The 16,626-nt window shown below is 35.8% G+C and overlaps 1 protein-coding gene across 1 annotated transcript in view; it reads left to right on the forward strand.

Moving 5' to 3' along the window:
- LOC140154852 (citron Rho-interacting kinase-like) overlaps positions 1-16,626 on the forward strand; it is a 134,034-nt gene that overhangs the window by 113,884 nt on the left and 3,524 nt on the right. Inside the window, exons 19-32 of the mRNA XM_072177500.1 lie at positions 57-192; positions 2,272-2,376; positions 2,876-3,016; positions 5,395-5,565; positions 8,197-8,302; positions 9,180-9,476; positions 10,291-10,480; positions 11,329-11,411; positions 12,081-12,442; positions 13,073-13,214; positions 14,365-14,474; positions 15,215-15,334; positions 15,954-16,062; positions 16,275-16,406. Coding sequence (XP_072033601.1) covers positions 57-192; positions 2,272-2,376; positions 2,876-3,016; positions 5,395-5,565; positions 8,197-8,302; positions 9,180-9,476; positions 10,291-10,480; positions 11,329-11,411; positions 12,081-12,442; positions 13,073-13,214; positions 14,365-14,474; positions 15,215-15,334; positions 15,954-16,062; positions 16,275-16,406 — 2,204 coding nt within the window. The remainder of the gene's footprint in view (positions 1-56; positions 193-2,271; positions 2,377-2,875; positions 3,017-5,394; positions 5,566-8,196; positions 8,303-9,179; positions 9,477-10,290; positions 10,481-11,328; positions 11,412-12,080; positions 12,443-13,072; positions 13,215-14,364; positions 14,475-15,214; positions 15,335-15,953; positions 16,063-16,274; positions 16,407-16,626) is intronic.

Here is a 16,626-nt window from a genome sequence, read left to right on the forward strand (position 1 = left end):
GGCTTAGCAGCTTAACTATAATAATGTTTGCATGCGATAACTTTGATATTTTATAGGGAGTGGTTGGAGGAGAAGTTGATGGAAACCAAGCGATGTGCAGAGGAAACTGAAGCGTCTTATAAGGTTGACCTGGAGCACTGGCAGCAGCAAGCAGAACAAACAAAGAGACAGGCAACGGATCTGGCTGAAAGTGTAAGTAATGGGCTATTCCAATTAAAATCTATCCCCCCTCTGGAAGACATGACCTTAATCTTCCACACAGGGAATGCGAATTTCAAATGGTTTACCTAGTTGGGTGACTCCAATTGAAATCTACACAGTGTAAGGTTGTGTCTTTAAAAAATGGAACTTGTAATTGAAGATTTATTGTTAAATAATAAAGAAATCACTAACTTATCATAATTTTGGAAAATCAAAGCCTAGGGTTTGAAAATGTCCTGATTGGAGGGAAATTGTCCAAACGGACCAAATAATAGTGATATAACATTAGTGTTCTTTTCAAAAACAAAATTCTGTCCCCTTGTTATGCCCCTTTATGTGGGTCGTATGTAAAGTGTGCTGAGGCTTGTTGATCAATATTGTGCTTGTGCGTAGCACATTATAAATTAATGCGCTTTATCTTTTTGTTTTTGTTTTATTTTTTAATGTTGTGCTCTCATGTTTTAATGGGCTATTCCTTTTAAAACCCACACACCCCCTGTGGAAGATTTCACTGCCATGTTGCACCTAAATGCTCAATCCAGATGGAAATATTTGATTCTTTTATGTTAAATTCTAGTTGAAAATTGTAGAATTGTATAAAATCGAGTTAATTTTTACACAATTTGACATTAATTAGCATATTTTGTTCGGAATTTCAAATTTTTTCAAAATTTCTAAAATGGTTGGATCTGGAATAATTGGGGAGTGTGATTTTCAAATGGAATAGCCCAGTGGACACAAAGCTGATATATTGTAGCATGCCAACAGTAAATGTATCAGCTATACAAGCAGGCTCAAGTCTTGCACTTTTGCATCGAGGTGTCCTTGTAATGGATAAAGGATAAAACATAAGCTATTATCCATATTATATCACAACATTAGCTTTGAGCAGTACCAATAATGGGCTATTCCAGAAAGTAAATGTTCCCCCCCCCCAGAAGACAAGGGATTCCCATAATTTTTCACCATTTTTTGCTCTGGGAATTCCCCCAAAAAAAAAAAAAAAAAAAGGTCATTATTTTCACAACCCTAAAGAAGACATGGGAATAAGCCCAATCGGCATTGAAAGTTTGCAATGCATTGTAGGACAGTTTTTGCAGTTTTAGGACACTTTGTCCTTTGACCTTTCAGAAAATTCAGAAATATTAGGTTTTTAAACAAAAAAATATAATCTAAAATGTTTTACAATATTTAAAACAAATATAAAAAATATTAGTGTTTTATAAATTAATTATTTGGTAGTTTTAATGATCAAAATTGTGACAATAATAAGAAAATTAATAATAATTACGTAAATTATCCCGATATGTCAGAGGTCAAAGTGTCCTAAAACTGCTCTCAAAAACCGGAAGTTAGAATGGCGATTGGGCTTATTCCCAAGAAAAAAACACCTTTTAATTTTAGGCTCAAAAATGTTGGCAAAAATTTGTCTGTCTTCTATAGGGACACTGGGAATTCCCAATTTTTTAATTATTTTATTGTCAAAATGGGAATTTCCATTTTTTTATTTTGATTTGGGAATTCCGAAAAATTTATGGTACAAACTTACATGTCTTCTTTAGGGGGTGCCATTAATTTCTGGAATAGCCCAATATGTCCATTGATGCGATGTACTTTTTCTTATCGGCAACACAATCAAACTTGCACTTTGTGCTGGCCATAGGCTTCAACATGGAAAAGTTTCAAGTTTTGAAATACTTTCTCAAAATTCAAGAGCTATCTCAAGAACCACTGAACCAGTGGCTTGTTTGTACTCATTTTAATGCATTTTTCTTGTTGATTCCAAATATGGTAATTCCATTGTACAATTCTGAATTTGTTGAATTTTTAATGAAAATTTTGAACTTGTCATCTGTGAAGTGCACCAAGGTATCCTTGACAAGCTTATCCATATCATATAACAACATCAGCTTAGAGCAGTGCTAATTATGTGTCCATTGATGCGATGTAATGTACTTTCGCTAACCTTAGGCAGAGGAAGTGTTGTTTTGCTTTCTATCATTGTTGGTCTAGGGGATGTTTTGGCAGCATAGAGCGATTACTAAATCAATTTTGTTGTTGTTATTCTAGATGGCTGAGTTGCAGAAGAAGCATGCTGTATTAGAAGTAGATAAAAGCAACTTGGAGCAGAAACTGAGAGACGAACAGGAAGAATGTACAAGGCTGGAAAAAGAAGTAAGATATTGTTAAAACTTCCAGAGTTGCGATCTAACTGCGGTATTTGACCCAATTAGTGTCCTTGGACTTTTTGGGGGGCTTAAAGCCAGAATGTATGATTTTCGTCAAATTTAAATTCATTTGTATTCTTTATCCAAGATGCTGAAATAATATTAGTAATACCTGATAGGAATGGTTCAAATACAGTGAATATGAAGTTATTAATCATCATAATCCTTAACTCTTATGGCTGGAAAGTCATTTTATGCAGATATTTCATGGTATTTAATTGCACAGATGCTAGACAGTTGTGAACTCAAATATTCTGTGGAGTGCTAATTAGGTCGATTACGGTACCTACAAATTTGTTAATTTTTGACAAGTTGATAAGTAGTAACATTTATTTAATTCTTTGATTATTGAACAAACCTATAAAATGGGGGTTATAAGAAATTTATTGGCTTATTTTGTTTTTAATATATATTGTAAAAGTGGTAATATTTTATATTTAATGCAGGTGGAAGACCTATCCAGTAAGCTTCAAAGCACTCGTAACATCAACTTTAAACTGACCCAATCTCTTGAGGAAGCCATAGATAGAGGCGAGGAGATGAAGGCAGAAAAACAAGAATTAGAAAATCAATTGGAAGCTATGCAGGTTAGTCGATTGTTATAGTAATTGGTGTTTTTACGTAAGAAATAAAGGGTAATGCTGTTACACCAAAAAAAAATTATATTCTTTAACAGCAAATCTTAAAGAGAGAATATCTCTTTTTAGCCCAAATATTTGAAGTTGTTTACATCAAGGTAACACAGGCACATGTATTCACAATGCCAGTTGCAGCAAGTATTGTGTGTAAAATTGCGTAATGCTTTGCTTTACTGCATTCCATATAAAATCAGAGCACATTACTTCAAATAAAGTGCTACAAGTGTTTGGTGAAATAAATTTGAACAGGTGGTGAGGGGTGATAGAGTTATGCAATCTAATATTCAGATATCAGTAGGCCTATATTTTAGAGAATAGATTGGTATAGCAATATATTAAGTAATAATATAATAAGTTTTAGGTAAAAAGAAGCTATGTTTTTGCTATGAAACTATAGAAAGACTTAGTTGATCTTTTTATTAATCTCATCAGCTACATTTTGCTCAGCTTAATTTTAAGATCACTTAGTATTTTGGTATATTTGTTCATAGTAGAAAAATAAATCTGCATAGCTATATAAATTAGGTCTAAAATGCCTAACTTTTTGACATTGTCAATTTGGTCCATTTTTAGTGACAGTTTTTTTAATGGCATTGTGTAGGCCTATGTTAACATTTAGGGACAGAAATCATGTTCTACTATGAAAATTAAGCATGAGTGATTACAAGCCGACGACGGAACGTCGGCTTGTTCTGTCTTCTTCCAATTCTTTCTTTCTTTCTTTCTTCTTCTTCTGGCAACCAATCAACTGCATCTAGCTCCGCAAGGGATTGACAGATTTCAACCAAACTTGACCCAAAAGACCACTGGGCTAGGCCAAACCTTCCATTTGACTTTGACCTAGCTGTGACCTTTGACCTAGCTATAATTGTGAAAAATGTGATTTCACAAAAAATGCTACTCCTTCCACAAATTACATGCAATGATCATGTGACTCATGCATACGAATCAACATGTGGTAGTGCTTAAAACCTGTCAAAAAGAATTGAGGTCAAAGGTCATTAAGGGGGTCATTTCCGGTCTGAAAGCTAAAAATATTCAAAAAATCACGGTGTTTACAAATTACATAGCAGAGTGTTGTCATCAGCACACATGCATTGCTACTAGCCAGGGTCTTTAGGATGCCTACAGTTTTGGGGTCAAAGGTCATTAAGGGGTTACTTCCGGTCAAAAACCAAAATGTTCAAACATTTTTATCTCAAAATGTAAACAGACCAGAGTAATATAACCATCATACATGAATCAGTGTTACCTGATGTATGCATGGTATTTTTATTTTGGGGGTCAAAGGTCATTAAGGGGTCACTTCCTGTTTTTACCTAAATAACTTCAAGAATTTTTATCTCAACAACTAAACATAGTAGAATTTTTTAATTAAAATTGGAACAATGCATTTTGTTGGTGTACATAAGGTGTTTTTTTCATTGAGGTCAAAGGTCACTAAGGGGGTCAAAAGGTCAATCAAAAATTTAATAAAATCAAAATCCATGTATAAGTTCCGATTAAGCAAAAATTCACCAGGAATATTTCTTATGACATCCTAAGCACAATGCACGAGCAGTTGACCCCATCCGTGACCCAGGGGTCAAGTTATAGGGGTCAAAGTTCAAGAGTCGGCTTGTACCCGTTCTATGGAACGGCGGTTTCTAGTTTTGATTTCTTTAAGATGGATGGGTTTTTTTTGTTAGAAATCATTTGAAATATACACCATCTTAAAGTGTTATCAACTGTTCATTTCTTGCCAAAAATATAAATTGGGCTATTCTATTTGAATTCACATTCCCTGTAGAAGATTTAGCTTAAGTATTCCACAGAGAGGGTGTATGAGTTTTAAATAGAATAAACAATGGGTAACTTCCATTTGAAATACTCAACTCCAGTTGTGGAAGATTTAGGTGAGGTCACATAAAAGGGAAGTATGGGTTTCAAAATAATTAACCCCAGGCAATTCAATATGTAAAACATACTCCCTCTGTGGAAGGCTTTTCGTAAATCTTCCACAGAAGATATGTCAGATTTCAAATGGAATAGACCATTGGATCATATCGTCACTGGGCGGGAAAACCCTCATATGTACTTTTTGCCCTTGAACATGGATAAAGCAAACCATTCAATATAAAGTCTACACCTACAAGGCTTTATCCATTTTCAAGGGCCAAAAATAAATATGAGGTGTTTCCTGCATGTACTTTTGGCCCTTGAACATGGATGAAGCAACTTCTTCAATATAAAGTCTACACCTACCAGGCTTTATCCATGTTCAAGGGCCAAAATTACGTATGAGGTTTTTCCCGCCCAGTGACGATATAGTTTGTTTGTTTTGACAGGTCAACTACACCAATGCTCAGTTCAAGCTGGAAGGAACCGTCTCACAGCAAACCAAACTCATTGATTTCCTTCAAGCCAAGACAGATGCAAACACCAAAAAGCCTAAGAAGGGACTGTTTGGAAGCAGTAAACAACATAAAGAAACTAACCTGATCAACATGCCTATGCAGGTCAGTGTATATTCATAGCTAAAAAGAAAGTATTATGGGAATAAGGCTTTTAGATATTCATGTATGCATCATCAGTAACATACTAAATCGGCAGAAATTAGTAAATAAAAAAACTGAAATATTTGCTGAAAAAATACAAATTCAAGCAGCAACATTTACTTTGTAAGAGGAGTTTTCTTTGCGGTATTCAATATGTTGGTGATACAAGCAATAATAGTTGTATGTGACAATAGTGAAATGAAAGGGTGCAAAAATCTTGCTAATTTGCTTTACATTACAGCGATGAGATTCTTCCTCTAGAGGAATTCCTCTTTTTAGTCCAGCCGAGCAACGGCTGGACTCTTGCATCCCAGCGGTTTCTGCTTCTTCTTTCTTTCTTTCTTTCTTTCTTTCTTTCTTTCTGTCAACATTTGACATAATTGGCTCTAGCTCCCTAATTATTTGACCGATTATAACCAAACTTGGGCAAAGGCTCCACTACCCCAGCCTTTACATTTGACATGACCCATTTGGGGTCAAATGTCACGCATGAGTAATTTTGGCTAAAAATGCGAATTTTACCAAAAATGCTTCTTCTTTTACAGATTACATGGTAGCATAATGAAACTTGGTCATCGGCATCGACTATAGTTGGAGTCTATGGGGTAAACACAGATTTGGGGTCAAAAGGTCATTAAGGGATTTTTTCTGCACATAACCAAATACTTTCAAAATGCTTCCTTTCCTACAGATTACATAGTACAGAGATGAGATTGACACATATGCACTGACATTAGCTGGTGTCTATAGGGTAAACACGGATTTTGAGTTCAAGGTCATGAAGGGGTAAAATAGGGTTGATTACTGAAAATCACCTTAAAGTTCACTTTTTCCTGCATATTAAGTGCTGTGATCATCAGAATAATGCCAAAATGACTATAGCATTGGGTGCATATAGGGTTATAATCAGATTTGGCTTGGACATGGGGAGGGTCTCTTTTGGGGTCAAAAGGGTAAAATTTTGAAATTTGCCCAATTCAATTGAAAATTAGTATATGTAATCACGGTAGGATTCAAAATATGATGGAGGTCATTTCAAGGTCACCAGAGGTCAACCAAAGGTCAAAAGGGGTAAAATTGAACATTTTATCCAATTTAAATGATTTTAAAATGAAAATTGCAATTTCGCAAACCAAACACTTTCTAACGGTGATTGTAAAACAATTTGCCTAACTTAACAGCCAATATAACAGAGTTAGGCACTAATGCAGGCTACTCTACACACCGTTAAAAATCATAAGATGTATATAAGATGTATAGTTAGGCAAATATTTGAGAGCATACCGCACTAAACTACAGACTAGATCACAAGTTATTGATACAGTTACATTATCATCTTGTAGACTGCTATTCACAGAAGATAATCTATGAATGTAGATTGTCCCGCTTTGGTACACAGATAATAGTCCTTTCTATTCAGAGGTTCTATTTACTCTTGGTCAGTCATGTATGTTAATAATACTAAAGAAATTGACTTGAGGTGTTTCATTCCCATTTTGATTCCCATATAGAGTGCTTAGACGGAAGGTCATTAGTTCAATCCTACAGACACGCTCCAACAGATATGCAAATGCATGGAGTACAAAATATTTACTTTGATCAATACCAGTATAAACAGGTGATTGGTATTGTACTGCGTGCATTTGTATGTCTTCTGGAGCGTGTCTGAGGATGATTTGAACTAATGACCTTCCGTGAAAAACCCTATGGCACTGATCGATTACCATCACTTTAATAATTTTCTAAAGTCGGACGCCATATCACATTTTTTTTATTGCAACACATTGCTATATGCTATGAGCTCTCGTATAAGGTATGTACATTTTTGCTGTGTTCTTTTTATACCGTCTTTCAAGGAAAACAACAAGACGACACGCCTTATATTAATGTTGGAGATATATACGTTATAAAAATCACAATAATAAACTTCATATGACTAAAATTAGCGTATATGGGATCGAAGGCACCATTTTCAAACACTGTCAGATAACTGTGCAGTCACTTAAAGGTCACGGCTGGACTTCGCAGCCTTACAGGGATGCAATATATCTAGTTTGAGTTTTTCTTCTCTGTACAAAAGTACATATAGGAGAGACATTAATTTTCCTCTTTTTGATTGAATCTCAATCTCATGCCTGACATTACCACATACCACTGAATGACGACAATAAAATATTATGGTATTGTTAACTAGTTTGATTCTTGAATTTAAAAAAAAAAACAAGACAAGTGATTTATAATGTACATGTAGTGCGCTTTTCCAAACCCACAGACTACAACTAGAAATTGTTTTACAAGAACAAACTTCCATGAAAGTGGAAAACTCACAATGCTACACACTAATGGCCTAATTCAATTGAAATCCATACACCCCTTATTGAAGACGTGACCATAATCTCCCACACATGGGGTGTAGATTTCAAATTGTGTCGCCCATTCAGGTAACCCCATTTGAAATTCATACTCCCTGTGTGGAGCATGTCTTCCATAGGGGTTGTGCTGATTTCAACTGGAATAGGCCTATGTACCTGAGTCTAATACATTACCAATGAATAGGCTTCACTTGAGGTTGACAATTTTGATTTTTTACAGTACAAGGAGATGCAGCATGCCCTTGAGGTAGAAAGAATGAGGAAGAAAGAACTCCAAGAACAGCTTCACAAGAGCAGATCTGCCTTGCAAGAAGCCAGAAACAATGGTAAGATCGAATCAATTGTGTGAATCCTATAATTTACTTGAAAACTTTTCCCTAACTTGATGATTGCCCCATGAACAGCTTCACAAGACCAGATTTGCCTTGCAAGAAGCTAGAAACAAATTAGTAAGGTCAAATGTCTCATATGAATCTCATAATTTACTTGAAACACTTTTCCCTAACTTGATGATTGCCCCAAGAACAGCTTCTCAAGACCAGATATTTTTTTAAATTTTTTTTTTTCAAAGTTTTCGGTGACTTTGGAGAACCACTGGACCTATTCTGAAGTGCTAGGATCATAAGGATCATTCACAGTTAATTTTTTAAATTGGAAAAAAATACAAAAAAATTACTGTTTGTTATTCTTAATATGCAAACCATTAACCAATATTTACCTCTTCATCTAGCACATATTATAAATGCATGGAAACCCAATGCATCTATAATATGTGATACATGAAGAGGTAAACACTAGTTAATGGTTTATATAATTAAGGATAACAAACTATAATTTTTTCATATTTTTTTTTAAATTACCTGTGAATGATCCTAGCACTTCAGAATAGGTCCAGTGGTTCTCTAAAGTTGCCAAAAACTTTTTTTTTTTTCAATTAAAAAAAAAATTCTCTGGTTGCCAACCTTGAATAACAAGTAATTTAGGGTCTATAACTTCTTCTTTTTTACAAAGTTTTGTTTCGCTTCTCGCTTCACTCTAATTAGACACCGACATTAGTTCCAAAGGTTGGCAAGTATTCACGCGAACCCTGTACAGATTTTTATTTGTACAATGTTGGCAGGTATGATCATACATGGTACCATACGTTAATTGTGTACAAATTACTACCTTTAGTGCAATATTTCCTATTTTAACATAATATAGCTTTGGCTCACAACAAGGCATCTACACTGCAGCACCCACCTGCTACGCCTCAATCCAACCGTCTCCTATCTGCCATGACGATGTCGCCAACCAACCAACCGAGTCCAACCGCACTGATGACGCCCTCTACCGGCAAGCGTAAAATGCCTCAGACTCCAGGGGGCAGCAAACGTCTCAAGCAGCGCATGAAGCATAATATTCCCCATAAGTGGAGCATAGGACTGAATATCAGGGCCACTAAGTGTGCTGTGTGTGCAGATTCTGTGCATTTTGGACGACAAGCTGGCAAATGTAGTGGTAAGTGATAAGTTTTTATGGACATACTGCTTTTTGTGTTTATTTATTTATTTATTTATTTCTTATTTAACCTGGGTTGACCTTTCATTGCATTAGCATTGTTCTCCCAAGGTGCCCATAAATTTTTTGAGCAAAAAGGTTAATACTGCCATTATGTGTTATCTTCAAGAAAGTTGTGACACAAATAAGGCCATCTTAAGGATAGTTTGACTCATATGTCTTCAGAAATGAAAAACCTAATGGGCGATGTATAGTTTTTCCTCAATCTATTTTCAATTTATCTGGACAAACTTTGGGAAAAGTTTGCCAGAAAATTATGTCTCACCACTGCCACCACCTTGTACCATATTTTAAAATATGGTACATACTGTCAGAAAATAAACACCAAAGTATTTTTAAATATATTTTTAAGTATTTATAAAAATACTTGGCAGGTTGCAAAGTCTCAGTCTAGTCGACAAAAAGGAGACTTGACTTTACAGAATGAAAAGTTTTCAAATTTTATTTTAAAATTTCATAATTGTACATTTTCATGATCATAATTGCAAAAAAAATTAGAAAAAAAGTCTAGGGTCGGGCCTATTTTTAGGGTTGGTTGGATTACGCCAATCAAACAATTTGTTTAAGGACTCAGGGATAGCCTCGAAAATCCAACGGCCATTCAAGCCATCCATTATTGTTTACCAAGCCCTTATTTTGCCTGTATCAAGTATTCAAGTTTACTTCCTTTTGCCTGGTTGATCAGATCATATCACAATACAGTGCTGTTATCACATAGTCATACAATGATGTTCAATATTTATTGTCTTGACAGAATGCAACCAGGTATGCCATGTGAGGTGCGTTGACTTTCTACCAGCCAGTTGTGGCTTACCTACAGAGTTGGTATGGCATTATAGCCAGGCTATGAACACCACTACACCAAGCAAATCACCAGGAGTGAACGTAAGGCGAATCAGAGGTGATGGGGCGGTCCCATCAAGTGGATGGATGAAAATACCAAGGTATGTCATAATGTGTTGATAATATAAATTTTTAATTGCAAGATTTTTTTTAACTTATGGAAAATTTGGTCTTTCTTTTGTTCTATAATTGTATTTTTGTGAGAAAAAATTGCAACCCACTCACTTGAAAGTTGAGGTGCAGTGCCAATTCTGTAGGAAGTAAAAACAGTATGCAAATCTTTTACCTTGCTTCAAAAGTTGTATCACAACATACATGAACTTTTGGAATAAATACCTGTTGTACTGCATTTCAACATAACACCTGGACTTCCTGACTGTCCCTAATCTGTTCTGATGTTGTTTAGATATTCACAATACATGTACAGACATGATTTATGCCATGTGGAGGAACGGATTCATAAAATACAATGAGGATATCATATATTATACAATAAGGAACTTAAAATAAAAGTACATAACCCCTAGACCAAGCTGGCTTGAAAAATAATTTGTCAAAATATTAAAAATATTTTGTTTTTAATTCAGAGACTCTGTCCAGACGGGTGTCGACTGCAGACGACAAGTTTCAATTTTTTTTAATTCAAAACATTTAGAACTGTACATTTTCATGACCATATTTAGAATAAATATGAGTACACATGCACAGTCGTGAAGATGTCAGCTATACCTAGCTGAAATACCTACATCGTATGTAACCACATCCCATGAGCTAGCCTATGCTGCTGTAGACAAAGACTGATGCTCTCATTCAGTTAACATAGCTGTTGACCAATTGACTGACTTATGTGTAATTTTAGTGATTGACTTTCTGTTAAAATTCAATTTTAAAAGCAGACACCCCAGAGACACCTTTGGTTGACTCTCATATTTTTTGTGTTGCTGTACAGAGCTAATAAACAAGGCTGGGACAAGAAGTGGGTGTCTTTGAATGGAACCAAGTTTTGCATTTATGACAAGGAGAACAGTGCTGGTGAGTAAAACAAGATTTGATTGGATGGGAAATAGTGCTGGTGAGTAAAGCAAGATTTGATTGGATGAGGAGATAGTACTGATGAGTAAAACAAGATTTGATTGGATGAGGAGATAGTGCTGATGACATGTAAAACAAGATTTGATTGAATGGGGAGATAATGCTGGTGAGTAAAACAGGATTGGATTGGATGGGGAGATAGTGCTGATGAGTAAAATCAGATTTGATTGGATGGGAAGATAGTGCTGAGTAAAGCAAGATTTGATTGGATGGGGAGATAGTGCTGATGAGTAAAGCAAGATTTGATTGGATGGGAAAATAGTGCTGGTGAGTAAAACAAGATTTGATCAAGGAGATTAGGCTATTCCATTTAAAATCCACACTTTTCCTATGGAAGATATTAGGGCTCAACCGATATGGCATTTGTCTACCGATCCGATATCGATTTTATATTATCGACCGATATCCGATCCGTTCCGATATCAGTATAAAAAAAATTATTTATTTTTATTTATTTATTTTTTGTAAGTTTTTTGGACCTATTCTGAAGTGCTTGGATCATTCACAATTAATTTGAAAAAAAAAATTAACTTGCTAAAATCAGATACCACTAGCTTGCACTAGCATCTTAACAGAGTTTGAGATAATAATTACCATTTCCTATTGCAGGTCATGGAAGCCCTGTAGAGGAATATGATCTCGCCCCAACCGATGGCCGTGTGTCTGTCCATGCTGGTGTAACTGCTGCCGAGCTGCATAACATTGCAGCCACTGACCTGCCCTATGTCCTGCGGCTAGAATGGCATGCTCAGACCACCTGTTGGCCTGGTCACTCCAAGTACCTCATGGCCATTAGCTTCCCAGAGAAACAGATGTGGATGAGTGTGTTGGAGGCAGCAGCTACAGCTAATGGTGGAGCCAATGGCCACAAGAATGCCCGGTCTGGAGCAAGGTTACTTGGTAATACACTGCTGTGTTTAGAAGAAAGCAACCAACTTGATATCAATTGTACAATGCTGCTTAATGAAGAGGTATGGATACCAATTTGGATACAGATCACTTATTGTCAGAGAAGATGTCTTACCTTTCCCAGAATCCTTTGCAACATCACCTCATTTCATCATATGACACTCCTATTACTTTGTACAGGTTCCCTTTGTTTTATTTTGAGAATAGACTTGCTGAATATGGGTCGATAGATAGTCAAGAAATAAACATTGCAAGATCTGGATGTGCTCTGTTCATTGAGGTACATTGCTCAATCTCGACCATGTTGTACTGGATAGCAAATCAGTACAGAAAATTAAAATGGGAGAAATGCATTATGGGAAGTGTACAATATTTTCTCTGATCTATTGTGTAACTAGGTTTATTCGTGAGCAAAAAATGGTTTTGTCAAGAAAAGAAGTGAATAACAGGTTTGAGCGGAGTCATTGCTTGTCAATTGCCATTGCTCGCCCAATGTTGAAATACAGTGAAAATTGACTGCTGCTATTTTTCTGAAATTGTCAGCGTATGTAGTACAAAAATGTAGAAATATAATCAGGTAGTTGCCCTACCTGCTCTTCTGAAAAAAAAATCCTATACCTCAATGAAACTTAGGTGACCGCAAGCCAAGTCTTTCATAATGCAAATTGTCTTCCTTCTACTTGTATTTTCAGAGCTTGTTGGTTGGCACAGAGGAAGGTCTGTTTTCCATGACGTTGTTGAAGCGATCACAGACATTGATTCAGCTTGATGGATTGGACAGGGTGTTCCAGATGGAAGAGTTGCCAACACTTGGAAAGGCTCTGATGATAGCAGGTAAGAATGACCATATATGGGCAGTGGATGTTATCTACATACATCTGAGTCCAACAAGATAAAAGATGAGTCATAAACTTTAACACTTTAAGATCATTCATGCCATTTAGAGAAGCACAAAAAGAACTTGCAAAGACTAATTTCAAGTTACGCATTCTGATTTTTGGGAAATACATTTTATTGGCCCCACACATATGTGGTGCTTATGTTATCGCCAAGATAGTTCTTTGTTTGGTTCTTTGGCTGTCTGGATGTTTGTCCGGGCGGAAGCAAAACCATTAATCCACTGTGCAGCTCCAACGCAATAACAGATAAACTTTATTATTATGTCTTCAGAATCCTGCAATTCCAAAAAATTAGTGCTGTATTTTTTAGGAATAGGGAGTAAAATTTTGTAATCCCGCAAAAAGTAGTCTACGAAAGAAAATAGATGTACCTACTTTTGCTATTTTTACTTCTCAGGCAAAATTTATGTGCTGAATATTGTGTCAGATGTGTGTGCATATATACTACACAGAAAATCTGACCTTAGCGACCAACTGCTTTGTAACAACTTTGTGTAGCGTGATTGGGCAGGGTTTTTTTCCAGGGATCTACATCCCTAACAGTTTGCATGGCACTCGGATCCGAGAAATGAATGTGTTTCTAAAGTGTGTTACAATGCATATACGTGTAGTGTAGAGTCATCCAATGTTGCATGTGTGTGGAATGCTTGTGGATGCACTCTTTGCTTTCAAATTGTACATGTCATGTCTGAGAATTAAATGCAACAGTAGTGTAGTATAGATCAGGCAGGCTGAGAATATCAACATTTTCCATGATATCTTTAAAATAACATGTATTAACCCCATGAGAACTACCTGCCAATTGGCCAAAAAGAAGTTTTTATTATCAATTGGCCCAATCAGGAACATTGTTAGAATAATTTCACCACACAAAAAATTGGGGTGAATTATTTGCAAAGCTCCATTCTGATTGATGATTAAAGTGAAAATATCATGTAATTGACCAATCAGAGGCAATGTTAGATTGTGCTCAGGGGGTTAATATAAAATGTTGAAATATAAGATGCAAATGGGTATCTGTAGAATTTGTATCACAGTTTCTCAACATAATTCATCCTGTGTGTTTCTACTTTTATCCCTATCAGGAGCAGACAATGTACTTTGCACAGTTGATATGAGGCAATTAAGGAGTGCTGCCAGTAAGGCAAATACAACAGAAGTCAGCATCAACCACACTGCTATACAAGGCATTGAGGTAAGCTGACTGCACGTGACAGCCTACTTTCATGTTTTCAATGGTGAAAAGTGGGAATTTAAATAGTTTTTTGACAAGTCAGACATGACTAACACATGTTCTAATTAATATACACAGGGACTTTAAGACAAACATTTAAATAATTGGTTGGTTTGTTGTTTTTGTAATGGGAAACCTTTCATGAATTTCACTAAAGTTCTTTGAGTTCAATAAAACTTTAAAGCAGTTATACAATTTGACAATTAAAAATACAGAATTTGAAAGGAAAACTGAAGTAATAAGAAATAGATGTTTGGCACCAATTATTTGACCTGAGCAAGCAAACTGTGTCACCGAAGAAGAAAATATTTTTAAACCTAACTATTCTTACCCATTGTACACTTCAGAAGACAATGTGTTATTCCAGTTGAAATCTGCTATACCCCCTGTGAAAGATTCAAGAAAAGTCTTCCACAGAGGGAGTATGTTTTTCAAATCAAATTGATGGTCTTCATCATCATCATCATCAGTCCGAGCAGGCGACTAAAAGCTTTGTCCAACTATTGCGATCTTAGGCAAGCAAAACAATTTTGTTTGGCTGCAGCATCCCTTCAGTATCTCCCAGGAGGTGCTGGATATACTGTAAGTACAGTGTGCAGTGCACAGCTGTTCCGGTTTCCTCTTCCCATGTGGTAGGGGCATATTCTTACATTATGGTCTTACAGTATATTATCATATTGTTTCTTGTTTTTTTCTTTCAGAATTGTCACCTGTTTGCTAGTGGTGAAGTGAATGGCGCTGTATTTGTTTGTGCAGCTATGCCAGAAAAGATCTTAATCATGAAGTACAATGAACAAGATAACAAGTTCATTGTGCGTAAGGTAAGTCACATGATGTGTATATTGAGAGACAATACTCTCAAATCCAGAAAAAATACAGCACTAATTTTTTGGAATTAAAAAAATTATATTACTAGCATGCAAAGCATTAAGAAAAGACACAAGGAACATTTAATCCAGCGTATCTAACAGCTGACCCTAACCCCTATGGTGTGATACCCTGATAGCGGCGGTGCCAATTATCAATCCCAATCCCGGGATTAGAAAAGGGCTTTGTTTTTAACAATTAATAGCAATTACACTTTTTTAAAAAAACAGATTGTTTTTCAAAAATGATCAAGATATTTGCCCTTCCAATGCCAGTTATGTTCAAATGTGAATATTAATACTTTGCGTGCTAGCCATAGGCTTCAACGTAAAAAATTGAGATATTTTTTCAAAACATCAAGAGCTATCTTAAGACCCACTGAGCCAAAACTAGGCTTGTTTGTACTCATTTTAATGCATTTTTCATGCTGATACCAAATATGGACCGAAATGTTTGAATTAAAAAAAATGAAACTTGTCATCTGTAGTCGACACCCACATGGAGAGAGTTAAAATATATTTTGATATTTGTATGTTAACATTGATGTTGGTTCTTTTATTTTCTTTATCATAGGAGATCAGGACTGGTGAGCCATGTAGCTGTCTAGTGTTTACCAAGACTAGCTTGTTGGCTGGAACAGACAGGTTTTACCAAATTGACCTTGAGCAGTTCCAACCTGATGGTAAGAAATATTTATTGTAATATTTTTGACCATTTTCGTACAACCTTCAGAAAACTTCTGGAGTCACATGGGTTAATATCAATCATGTGACTCCACTACCACCAGTAGTGGAGTCCAACAGTCCATGTGTAATTTAATGTGTGAATAAAAGTAAGATTTCCACAAATCAAGATATATTTTACTGATCATGCAAGTATTCTCTATTATTTCAGAGTTTTTGGATTCTACTGACACTTCCATTGCATTTGCTGTGTTTGGAGCCAGTCATATGCAGAGCTTCCCTATTGCAGCTGTGTGTGTTTCACAACAGGGTGATCCAGAAGAATTTCTACTGTGCTTTAATGGTAAGAATTGTTTGTACTGTTTTGGGTGTCTCAAATGAAAGACATTGAATAATAGAAAGAGCAATCTTTTTTAACAACTAACTAATTTACTCATTGTTCAGATTTCCATGAAAGCAATGGTGATCTTCTAGCACGTAGAAGAGACAAAGTTTCTGCCTCCTCCCTCTATCATCTTGTGTGTCTTGATTGTTGATCAGCCAATCGGTGTTATTATCGCTTG

This window comes from Amphiura filiformis, chromosome 6 (genome assembly GCF_039555335.1).
Source record: "Amphiura filiformis chromosome 6, Afil_fr2py, whole genome shotgun sequence".
In the NCBI taxonomy this organism is placed as follows: Eukaryota; Metazoa; Echinodermata; class Ophiuroidea; order Amphilepidida; family Amphiuridae; genus Amphiura; species Amphiura filiformis.